The sequence below is a fragment of the Hemibagrus wyckioides genome, linkage group LG16, assembly GCF_019097595.1.
Source record: "Hemibagrus wyckioides isolate EC202008001 linkage group LG16, SWU_Hwy_1.0, whole genome shotgun sequence".
NCBI classification, from domain to species: domain Eukaryota; kingdom Metazoa; phylum Chordata; class Actinopteri; order Siluriformes; family Bagridae; genus Hemibagrus; species Hemibagrus wyckioides.
This window is the reverse complement of record NC_080725.1, coordinates 1353824-1366389: the sequence shown is the minus strand read 5'-3', so window position 1 is coordinate 1366389 and position 12566 is coordinate 1353824. Positions and strand designations below refer to the sequence as shown.

The following is a 12566-nucleotide window of genomic DNA, read 5'->3' as shown; positions in this document are numbered from 1 at the left end:
CACTTTGCTTTAAAGGCTAGTCGCATTTCTAAATTGAATAGTGTTCTTATCCTGTAGCAGTGATGTATGGAGTCTTCAATTATTTCTATCTTAGAATTATCTAACACTAATCATTGTAATAGCTATTTTTTAGCTAGCTAAAAATAAGTATTTATTTTTCATTATAATCGTCAGGACAGACAGCATTTTTTGATACGTATATTTAGAATATCGAGATAAATGACTCAGTGGGTGAATATGTGAATAAAGGTAAATAAGAGGGAATATGCGTCTTTAAGCAAAGACAGTTTAGAAAACTGAGACGACCAAGTTAGAACATTTGATTTCTTGTTAATTAACATTAGATTTAATGATAAAAGGGTAATGTCAACATTAAATTGTTCATTTTTAATTAACAACAAGACTTCTCAATTACTGCATACATTAAGCGGTCGCTGACAAAAGGGTCAATAATTCCGCTTCAGTCTGATTTGGTTTGTTTGCTAGTCTAAGAGTGAGGCATTACCTTTTTGTAACGTTATTGTCTTATTGTAAATCTTTGCTTCCTTATGATCTGCTGCAGTTATTCAAAAAAAAAAAAAGCGAAGCATCTAGGTGGAAAAACTGAGTCGTGCTTTTGGATCAAGCCGCTAAATCTATTAGTAATTATCCGTGAAAGGGGAGAGATTAACAGCTCTTGGTTGGAGGTTACACATTTACATGAGGCAGCTAAAAGCATCATGTGGTGTGTGTGTGTGTGTGTGTGTGTGTAGACTATACTACCAACTCCAAGCCTTTTTTCCTGCCAGATCAAAGCCAGTGATTAGGTAGACCCTTACCATATTTAACAGAAGTAAGTGCATAATGCTGTCTTTATTAAATAAACGACTGGAGCTGGTATTCACTGGTATTGTGCACAGGAACCTGTGCAGTAAAGCCATAAGGAGACTCATCATAGACCGAATATGTCTCAAAGACATTTCCCTGATCCTCAGGGAACGACAGACGGACACTCTGTGTCTGTGTGTGACATGAAAAATGAGGTGTTTGGGGTACGATCGGGTGTTTGCACTGAAACAAAGGAAATTTCCATTTTGTTTGTTCTCTCCACTTTTTCATAGTCTGTCTCTTTCTCCATAGAACTAGCCTGGACTCCTTTATCTGTTTTTGCTTTTATCCCAGTAGACGGCTGATTTTTTTGGTACCTCGTGCTCTTGGGGTTTGTTCTTATGATGAGGACTGGGGTTTCCATTCCATTTTGATGATTTCCCTGTAGCCTCTCTGCACTGACCACTGATTCCCCCTGTGTGTGGGCGTGCAGGAAATTGCCAGTCTTATCCTTGTCTTATACATTCTCTAAGACATACATCATATGTTAAAGTCAAATGAAAGCAAAAGGGGGACGTTAGTGGCTGTACACACACACACACACTCACACACACACACTCACACACACCTGCCATCAAGAAAAAAATATAGATTCTCTAGTGTAGAAAATCTGAAGTGGTTTTCTGAAGAGACCTGAAGTAACAGGACACAACCATGCTAAGTAGTAAACAGAACAGAAAGGCTAAGTCACCTGCTTCTGTCTTTATGCATTTGCTTTTAATCTTGGAAAAACTTTTTTTGCAACAGTTTGGTGTGGAAAAATGAGAAGGGAAAAGAAAGAGAATAAGCTAGCGAGCTATTTCGCTCTGAGAGAAAATTAGCCCATCTTGCTAAACACAACTTTCTCGGCAGACTAGCAAACACGTTTTAAAGGCTTTTGCTACAAATTGCATATAAAAAGTGGATTGAAAAAGAGATAAAGAGGAAGAGACAGAGATATACCTAGCTAGCTAATTTCCTCAGAGAGATAATCAGCTAGCTGGCTTAGCTTTTTTTCATTGAACAGTTTTTCACTTGGTTTGGAAGCTTTCACAATTTTCCAACAATATCAATACAGTGGGAAAGCTGTAACCAGAAAAAACCCAAATGGTTGTTGTTGTTTGTTTTTGTTCTTTTTTTTACCTGAAATCTGGTTTCTCCCCAAAATGACCGTTCTGTATATTATAAATATTCTTTCCACAGCTATATTAAATAATTCCCAGCGCCTTAGACTCACATTCTGACATGACGGCATGTACTGTATTATCAGAGATTGACCGTATTACCTGCAAACAGTGTAGATCTCTAAATGATGTCTATATAATCTCACATTTGATGTAGATTCATGAAATTAGAAGAATTTCCCGAAGAGATTGCTACGGTCATGTCTGCGTGTAACCTGAACACATTTCATATTATAAAATCTGAAAGCTTATTTCTTTCTTTTCTCCCACTTCCACCTAGCATCTGAGGACACGGTGCAGCAGAACTGCATAATGTTCAATATTCCTCCATAGTTTACATCGTATTGTATCTTATTTTATTGCATTTTTATTATACAGTGTGAATTTTTATTATACTTTAAAGTATTTATTGTGTGTAAAGCCTCCCAGCTTTCTTTTTTATTATTTATTATTACTATTGGTTTAGTACTCTATCTCTTCTCCTGCCTCTAAGAGCTTTGCACAGAAATTCCTATGCAGACCTGTTCTGCCTGTACGTGTACAAATGGCAAATAAACCTCTCGAATGTTCAATCCTGAAGGATGATCTTAATATGAACTTCAATTTTTTCCCAATCCCAAGATGACATGAGTATGCTCACAGTTTCAATCTGCCTTTAATGGTCAGAGTATACGTTTGGACAGCAATGAGCGAAAAAAAAAAAAAAAACTACAGAAGAGTAACAGAAGGAAAGAGACAGGAAGAAGGGTGAGGAGGTGAAGGAATGATTGATTCTGTCCTGTACATTCTCTTGTGGTCTGATGAGTCCAGAATGTGACAGCATCAGACGATTATTCTTCAAAGGGTTTGTGCTTTGTTCCCAGATGCTTCCAGATGTTCTCTTCAACGTCTCATCTGGACTGTTGTCCTCATAGTCATGGCTATCTGAGAATAATCTTAATAAAGTATTAATGAAGCGTTTGAGAAAGAACGGACAGTCCCGGTTCATTCTCTGATGTATATTTAATCAGGTTTTTTTTACATTGGTTGATTGTCATTTGTTTGTTTCACACAGTATCACCAGGTAATGTTTGATGTCCCCTTGTAATTCTCATAACACAGATTTTTGAAACACTAACACAACCCCATATAACCTGAGAGCTGTCTTTCTCGACTCAGCACCACTCTGGCCCCAGCCCTTGTCGAATGAGCGGTAACGCGATGACACTTCAAACCCTTCTCTCCCAGCAGGACTGAGCCTAGCTTTCACTAAAGAACTGAGCGTCTTTGAAACTCTCTCCTCCTCTAGGGCACCTTTGTGGCCTGCACTAAAGCACACAAGTGCCTTTTACGAGCTGGAGGAATGTGTCAGTTCGTGGAGCGTGGAGGTCAGGCCTCAGGCGTCCTCCGACTCTGGCCTGAGGGGCAGTCAGGCGAGCTGCTATAAATCTACACACTAGGCGATTAGCTCTGACTGAAACCTCTCCCAGACATTCACACTCATAAGAGCTCAGACCTGTGGGATGAGGTCTCCACTTGTTTTCGGACATGCTCGAGTGTTCTTCAGATCCTCCCCTGCTTTCTCTACTCCTGTTTTTTTACTGCTGTTAATTATATCCAAACAAATGCAAAAACACTTTACATTCTAGACGTTCTCTTGGAATTTGGTGCTTTAGGACAAAAAAAACTGTTGTTAACTATTGTTAAATATTGCCTTTTACATTGAGGGATGGTTTTTACTGAGGACAAATAGCTAACTGTGTCAGTTACAACAGTTTCTATTGCCTCAAACATTTAAAGTAGTGCCTGAAATTTGCCAGACTGCTTAGTATACTGCAGTTTTCCCCCCAAACTGGTCCTTGGGGAGTCCAGATGGTCTACAATTCTGCACTGTCCAACCTCCCAACACATCTAAACAAAGCGTTTAAGGAAACTGAATACCAGGTACCAGTGTGTTGATAGCTGGGAGAAATCAAAAATATGGAGTCCCCGGAGCCCATTCTGGAAAACCCAGGTTTACTGTAAATGTAGAGTGCTTTTGTTAAGTGAACAGTCGCTGGTTATGTGGCACCGGGCCTCGGATACTTTCCTCAATTTATCTCTCCATTGAAGTTCATTAGGATTTGGCCAGTGTTTGTTATTTTGGCTCTGTTTTCCAGTACTTTGAATGTAAATTAAATAACGGCTGCGAGGTTAATTTCAGGGGATCGTTTCAGGGAAACGTAAATAATTGGACACTCGTCTGCTCAGTCGTCTCTTGGCAGGCTGCGTATTTGCATCAATACTTCATTTACAAGAGGTGTAATGAAGTTTTAAACCTAATTTTTGGATGTTTTAAACATTGCACTCAAGCTGCTGTCTCTGAATATGAGAACCAAAGAGACGGGTATGTCGAAATCATCTCTTTGATATATTGTTATGGAGCAATAATAATGCTGAAACATTACAATTCAGTCAGGGAAATGTTTCATATTCAATATCATCAAAATGAGGCTGTTGATCCGTACCAGTATTATAAATGCTGATACTGATTGCAGTATATTTAGAAAACAGTGAGGCCAATAGACAACAATACAGATTAAAATGCATTTTTAATGCAGTTGAAATCCACACTAAAATCACACAACTTTACTTGTGTTCATTGATCATACATTGTCAAAAGAGGTGTGTTTATAAAAAAAGAAAAAGAATGAAATGCCACCTCAGGAACTTCTCTTTCTACTCCACATTATCCTTTTCTTACCAAAATTGAAAGACATTTAATTAAATTTTGATTAGAATTCAAATTAAGCACAATCCCCTAACAGTCATTCAGTTGCACACACTTTCACACACTTTTTTTTTTATCTTTAAAATGAATTTTAAGACTCGGGCATTTCAATTACCTAAACTTTAATTTGGTTTTCTTTTGCTCTTCTGTTTCTTTCTTGTCAATTACCTTGATGTTAATAATGTTGTCTGTTAACCTTTTTTTCCAAATAATGTGGGGATTCTGTGATTGTCTGCTAGGTTGTGTACGTTCTCATGGATTATTTTCAGTATTGAAAAGTTTAAAATATGTGTATTATTATCAGGGGGCCAAGCACCATTCACTCCTGCTGTTTTATTATTGTAGTAGTTGTTGTTGTTCTTCTTCTTCTTCTTCTTCATTTTATTATTATTATTATTAGTAGTAGTAGTAGTAGTAATGATAGTAGTGGTGGTGGTTATAGTACTAGTAGTGGGGATGTGGTAACTTAGTGGTGTTGGACTACTGATCAGATAGTAATAGTAATAGTAGTGGTGGTGGTGGTGGTAGTAGTAGTGGTAGTAATAGTAGTGGTGGTGGTGGTGGTAGTAGTAGTGGTAGTAATAGTAGTGGTGGTGGTGGTGGTGGTAGTAGTAGTGGTAGTAATAGTAGTGGTGGTGGTGGTAGTAGTAGTGGTAGTAATAGTAGTGGTGGTGGTGGTAGTAGTAGTGGTAGTAATAGTAATAGTAGTGGTGGTGGTGGTGGTAGTAGTAGTGGTAGTAATAGTAGTGGTGGTGGTGGTGGTAGTAGTGGTAGTAATAGTAGTGGTGGTGGTAGTAGTAGTAGTGGTAGTAATAGTAGTGGTGGTGGTGGTAGTAGTAGTAGTGGTAGTAATAGTAGTGGTGGTGGTGGTGGTAGTAGTAGTGGTAGTAATAGTAGTGGTGGTGGTGGTAGTAGTAGTAGTGGTAGTAATAGTAGTGGTGGTGGTGGTGGTAGTAGTAGTGGTAGTAATAGTAGTGGTGGTGGTGGTGGTAGTAGTAGTAATAGTAATAGTAGTGGTGGTGGTGGTAGTAGTAGTAGTGGTAGTAATAGTAGTGGTGGTAGTAGTGGTAGTAATAGTAGTGGTGGTGGTGGTAGTAGTAGTAGTGGTAGTAATAGTAGTGGTGGTGGTGGTAGTAGTAGTAGTGGTAGTAATAGTAGTGGTGGTGGTGGTAGTAGTAGTAGTGGTAGTAATAGTAGTGGTGGTGGTGGTGGTAGTAGTAGTGGTAGTAATAGTAGTGGTGGTGGTGGTGGTAGTAGTAGTGGTAGTAATAGTAGTGGTGGTGGTGGTGGTGGTAGTAGTAGTGGTAGTAATAGTAGTGGTGGTGGTGGTGGTAGTAGTAGTGGTAGTAATAGTAGTGGTGGTGGTGGTGGTAGTAGTAGTGGTAGTAATAGTAGTGGTGGTGGTGGTAGTAGTGGTAGTAATAGTAGTGGTGGTGGTGGTGGTAGTAGTAGTGGTAGTAATAGTAGTGGTGGTGGTGGTGGTAGTAGTAGTGGTAGTAATAGTAGTGGTGGTGGTGGTGGTAGTAGTAGTGGTAGTAATAGTAGTGGTGGTGGTGGTGGTGGTAGTAGTAGTAGTGGTAGTAATACTGCTGGTGGTGGTGGTGGTAGTGGAAGTAGTAGGAAGTAATGGTGGTAGTAGTAGTAGTAGTAGTAGTAGCGCTAATGGTAGTTCAAACACTTCCAATTAATGTCTCCTTTTTTTAATGCTGTCCATTTTGTTTTTCAGATCCGAGGTGGAAAGCTGATGATTACTAATGCGAGGAAGAGCGATGCTGGGAAATACATCTGCGTGGGAACCAACATGGTTGGAGAGCGGGAGAGTGAGATCGCTGAACTGACTGTTTTAGGTATTCAGCTGCAGGCATTCTTTTTCTTGTGTCTGAATCTTCCTGCACCGTGGCTGTGGTGTGGGACAGCACCACCATCTTTTTAAGTGGAGAAGTCGATGTGCTTCCTCTCATTTGTATGGCAAATTGAAAGGGTATAGCTCTATAATAACGGCCCTGCTTGTGCAGCTGTTCCTCAGTTCCCTCTCAGTACCCTCTGTCTTCACTCAGCCTTTTGATCCCTGTGTGTTGGCCTATTAGCCCGTCCAGGTCTAGACCAGCTGTGCTCTCTTGATCTGGACCCAGACTGCTGACCCTCACTGTCCCCTCACGTCTCCTCCCCTTCATTTCTCATTTTATCCATCTCCCTTAACGGAAAGCACTTCCTGTCTGCCTAGACACCTTATCACATGATCAGCTGGGACTGGAGCCAGCATGCACACAATTAGAAAAGCAAGTAAAAACATTTAGTGCTAATAGAATAATGCTGCTGATTGAAGCAACAGATTGGAGGCTCACAGGAGTGCCTGGGAATATGTGGGCAGACAAGCCCTAAACGGATTAATGTGTGAATTTTTCATTTATTCTTTGTTATGTTCTTCATATTTTACTCTCCCTTAAGTGCTGGATTACATGAAAACGTCAGCATTTTCTCACCTTAATCACCATCCAGGGCATGTGGCATGTACTATATTGAGACAAGAACAGAACTTGTTTACTTAAAGCTCTCTTACATCATTAGTCTTGATGATGGTCACTTGACGATGTCTCAAAACATTACTATGATACTGTGCAAAAGTCAGAGATGACCTTTTTTATTTCTAATTTTGTACATATGTATTGTTAATTATTTCCTGGCAATCAGTAATAATTAGGAAAATGTACAGTCCATTCATTCCATTTTCCAGTTCAACAGCCATACAGTACTTAGTTATTCAGGTCTATAAAGTTTAATAATAGAAATAAAATATTTGCAGATTTGTGTAATTTATGAAGAATAACGATAATGGTTATTAATGATAGGAAAATATATTGAGCAAAAAACACAAAGGTTTTCAATCACATCAAACCCATGCCATTAAAAATAATAAATGCCTTTTACAGCATTTTACAGAGACACCTTTTATTTTTAAATATTTATTTAATTTGTCACTTGAGACTTTGTCTTAAGAATTTATGAAACGTTTCTACCAAAATATATTTTGCATAAGCTAAAACAATACCCCTTATTCTTCTGCTATGAAAATGTGTTGAGATTCGGTGGATGAGATCAGCTTTGGATCATTCCTTGTTCTTTAATCATATATTATTAAACGCTAGTGATAAAATGCTAACTTTTATTTGTTTTTTTTTGTTTGTTTTTTTTACAAACTTTTCACCTATTCCTCATGTTCAGGATAATACTTGCCTTTTCCAAACTACAAAACAGTTCTGTTTGTGTTTTCCAGAGAGACCCAGCTTCACCAGGAGGCCCATCAGTGTGGTGGTGCTGGCTGATGAGAGTGTGGAGTTTCGCTGTGAGGCCCGTGGAGATCCTTTTCCGACCGTCCGCTGGAGGAAAGAGGATGGAGAATTACCCAAGGGGAGGTATGGCATCATTCCCTTGGGCAGCCTGAATCTCCCAGCTCCTGTCAAGCTCTCTTGAAGGCATTTCAGCTTTTGAATGTGTGCTAATGCTCTTGTTCTGCACGCTTGAACATTTTTTTTTATGCTTGAGCACGCCTGTTTCAGCTTTAATGGCGAATTATCCTAAGCTCTTTGTGAGAAACAAAAGCACAAAAACATGCAGAGCGTCTGTGATAGATGGGAATTACACGTCACTGGGTGTTAACCAACTTTGGTAGATGACGAAAATGTGGTATAGCATTTGAAGAACTGTTTGTTGTTTCGGTTTGTTTCAGCACACTTCCTTCTTTCCATAGGTATGAGATCCTTGAAGACCACACGCTAAGCTTACGAAGAGTAACTCCGGCTGACGTGGGCTCCTACAGCTGCCTAGCCGAAAACATGGTGGGCAAGGCTGAGGCTTCTGCAACGCTGACTGTGCATGGTGAGAATACACACACACACACACACACACCACTCAACCCCCAACACACCTGCTGCACCACATGGAGGTAGCTGCAGAGCCGAACCTGCATGGGTAGGGAAAATAAACCAAGGCTCAGCTGTTCCTTGGCCTGTCTCCCTCATCACTCAGTCTCTGACATAACACTGCCACTGCATGACTCCATGTCCTCACAGCCATATTTATGGGTAACTGATACAGACTTCATAAGTAGTTTGTAATCAGCTTACAAGTTGGATTAGAAATTCTGGCCAAGTTTGGGTGCGTTGGATTGTCTTTGTGCTTGCTACGAATCTCTCAGCACCAGCCCAGAGCTTTTTTGAGAGAGCAGTGTGTAGGTGGAAGAGGGGAGGAAAGACAAGTCAGGATCTGCATCATGAAGTGGCATTTTTAGATGAAACAAAATTTTTCTTGAAGTCTTGGTGGATCTCTTAACCAACATTTTCACATTTTTGTGTGTGTGTGAGAGAGACAGAGAGAGAGAGAGAAAGAGAGATGCTACCTCCTTTTCGAAATGATTGGCTCCCATCATTATAGTGAATAAACTTAATTGATTAAAATAAAAAAATAATATTGAAGTGATATTTTGAGCTTAAACATGAAGGCATGTCCTCTAGTTTTATTTTAACCATATTTCTTATTTTCACCCACACAATAAACATAAAGTGAAGCCTGTCATGAAACGGAAGACATCCCTGAAGCTCCTCCTGTAATGCTGAACATGGCTGCGCTCCATGCTGCAGATTTTAATAACATTTTTTCCATATTCATGTTCCTTATCAAATCTGCTTTATTAGAAGCATGACTAGATTGATGATGCTGGCTTGGATGTACTGGTGGAACACCCATTGAGAGAGAGAGAGAGAGATAGAGAGAGAGATAGAGAGAGAGATAGAGATACAGAGATAGAGATGTTTTGCTGTGTGTGTTGTTTCCTGGTCCAGAAATTATTTTAATTGTATTTTAAAAGAGCTCTCTCTCCACATCCTGGATACACAACTGGTAAGTTGTGTATCCTCAGAAAGCCCACAGTAGCCTTTGAACCCATAGTTGCAGTTTGCTGTGTCACTAGAGGTCACAGGAAGTGGGTTATAGTGGCAAAGACCATCACAGCATGCCTGTGATCCTCCAGGAGAGCGTGGGCAGGAGAGGGACACGTTAGCAGAGCCCTCAGCTCCTCTTTGAAGAGAGGAAATGAGCTGTAGAGCGGGAGCTGCTTTTCTATTACCCCCACCCCCCTCCTCCTCCTCCTTTCTTTTTCTTCTTCCTCCACCTCCTCCAAACCTCTGCCCCAATGACACCCAGCCAAAGACACATGGAGGGAGGATGGCCTAATTAAAGACAAGCCCCAGTCCCATGCTGGGGAAATAGCATGTTTCCAATTACACACTCTAATTCCAGACCTGGGAAGCAGCAAAGTGGCAAGAGCGAAGGCAATAGAGAGAAAGAAGAGATGGAAAGATGGATAATGAGCCTGATTGTATGAGCTGGAAAGTCATCCAAACACCCTGTAGCTTTACTCTCAGTGCATTTTTCCCCCTGCTTCGCTTAGATACTTGGTAACAGAGGAAAGAGACAGCAAGATGAGGGCGAGGGCGAGGAGAAGAAAGCCTAGCCTGGAGGAAACAGACATAACAACACTGCTGTCTGACAAACAGCAATGATTATCTCATTTGGAGTGATACATGCAGCTAGAGATGATGAAGATTACAGTGTCTCTCGGTGTGTGTGTGTGTGTGTGTGTGTGTTTGTGTGTGTTTAGAGAAAGAGAGAGAGCTCAAAGCTCCTCTGACTGTGAATTTAATTTTATAGTCCTCGTATAATTAAATATAGGGTGCATGAGATCGTCTGTAATTCATTGCAAAGTTGATAATGAAAGACTACCATTTGTTTAGCACACTTCATATTAGGTTTGCTCCCTGTATGATATATAAAGGCTGGTGCAGTGTAATGCAGTTAGAATAATTGTTCTTGCATGTACTTTGATTAGATTCTGTAGCTGAAGAGACACCACCATTTATATGTGGGTACGTTTTTTCCTTAAAAAAAAATAAATAAACACCCACTGAGCCTGATTAGAGCAGGAAGACGTCAAAAGAGGGCTTTCCTCCACTGTCACGGTTGCCGCCAATCAGAGCTGGAAATCCGAACCAGCCACCGTTGAGCAGCACAGAACCAGTGCAGATGTTTTTCTTTCAAATATGCACGCGTTCCCTTTCTGCTTTCTGGTTTTCCATCACCTCACTCACTGGTGTGAGAAAAAAAAACTCTCAGGTCTTTTATGACTGCCATAATTATTCTTCAGGCACCACTCTGATTAAAGTGCTCCAGTCTGCTGGGCTGAGATTTTTGTGACCCGGGTGAGAGAGCAACACTGTCAATCTTGGGTCCATTAAAACAACATTAGTGACAGTTTCATGTTTTAGGACTAGTTTTAACCAGTTTACTGTGCTCATACATGAGTAAAAGAGAGAGAGAAAGAGAGAGAGAGAGAGAGAGAGAGAGGGAATGTTTTTAATTCAGCTGGAAAAGTATCTTTAAAGTGAACAAACTAGCCAACAGGAAAGGAAATTTAACACACATCTACTCACATGCAGAATTTCTGCCTGCACCTTAATGTTCTCGCTCGGGTGTCATAACTCTGTCCAAACACGTCCCCAGGGTGAGACGAGGTCGTAACTCGAGCCTTGCTCCAGCCAAAGCTTTTCACACCTTCCAGCACAACACAGGTCCAGTGGGTCTCATAGGGGGCTGAACAACCTGTGCCTTGTCTTGCGGTTTCCCTCTAACACCCACCCTCTGACACAAGGCCTTTATCCTCCATGCCACCTTCACCCTGTGTGCGCCAGACGAGACAAACGTCCGTCTGTCCTCCCGGCACCCCCTCCGGATCGCTCTATAAAGCTGCCAGAGAAATTCATGCCTCGGGCCTCACTTACTTCAATAAACATACTTTACACATCACGGATCACATGCTGCAGTTGCAGCATGAACAATATAAACTGGGGGAGAGCCACTGAAGGGCTGCTTGCTTATTTCACCATTGTAACACCTTGTCTGTTTTCTTTGTCGTATCTAAGTTTACCATCTGTTAAAATGTCCCACTAAATGGTCAAATCAATTCATTTGTTTTGGTAGAAAGACTGTATACACTTTATTTCTTAATCATACATTATTTCAGGCTATGACAGTAGCCTGGCCTACGACACCCTCTTGACTAATTGCAGAACTAATAAGGCTTGGAGCGAGTAATGGAATGTCCGCTTTCCTGCTGCACTGCACAATGGGAGCCCAGCATTGAATCGTTTGATGTCTGCTGTTCACATATTAATCAAATGGTTCATTTTAAGAACACATCCACATAGGGAGGACCGGAGTCGAGGACCTCGTTTCAGGCCAACAACAACAAAGATCTCGCTCTTGATCTGTCACCCCTACAATCACACGACATCACTAGGGCTGTTTGTGCAGTCGAGACGTCGAGGTTTCACACGTAGGAACATTCCAGAGATGCAGGATAGTTAAAGAGTCATTGCCCATGCCGAGCATGTGCAGTAGCACCGGTCAGTGTCTGTTTGGATGGCTCGTGGAACGTGATTTTAACGTCCTTGGTGTTATTTATGGAGAGAGAGTGTGTGTGCTGAGTGGTGCATGACAAATAAATTATTGAACACTGAAAAATAAATGTGAATATCTGAACACTGAAGTAAAACTACTTTGAATTTCAAGGAGTTCAACTCAAAACTAAGTAGAACAAATGCTTTATTTTTTTAATTTATAATACGGAATGTAAAGTAAGTACTGGGTGCCATGGTGGTGCATTGGTGCATCACAGGTCCAGGGTTCCAGGTATCCCTGTGTGAACTTGGGGTTTTCTGGGATCCTTTGGGGTT

At 40.8% G+C, this 12566-nt stretch overlaps 1 protein-coding gene across 3 annotated transcripts in view; it reads left to right on the top strand.

Moving 5' to 3' along the window:
* LOC131366782 (roundabout homolog 1-like) overlaps positions 1-12566 on the top strand; it is a 192397-nt gene that overhangs the window by 149670 nt on the left and 30161 nt on the right. For all 3 annotated transcript variants that reach the window (XM_058411538.1, XM_058411537.1, XM_058411539.1), the window contains 3 exons: positions 6506-6626; positions 8054-8192; positions 8528-8655. In XM_058411538.1, coding sequence (XP_058267521.1) covers positions 6506-6626; positions 8054-8192; positions 8528-8655 — 388 coding nt within the window. The remainder of the gene's footprint in view (positions 1-6505; positions 6627-8053; positions 8193-8527; positions 8656-12566) is intronic.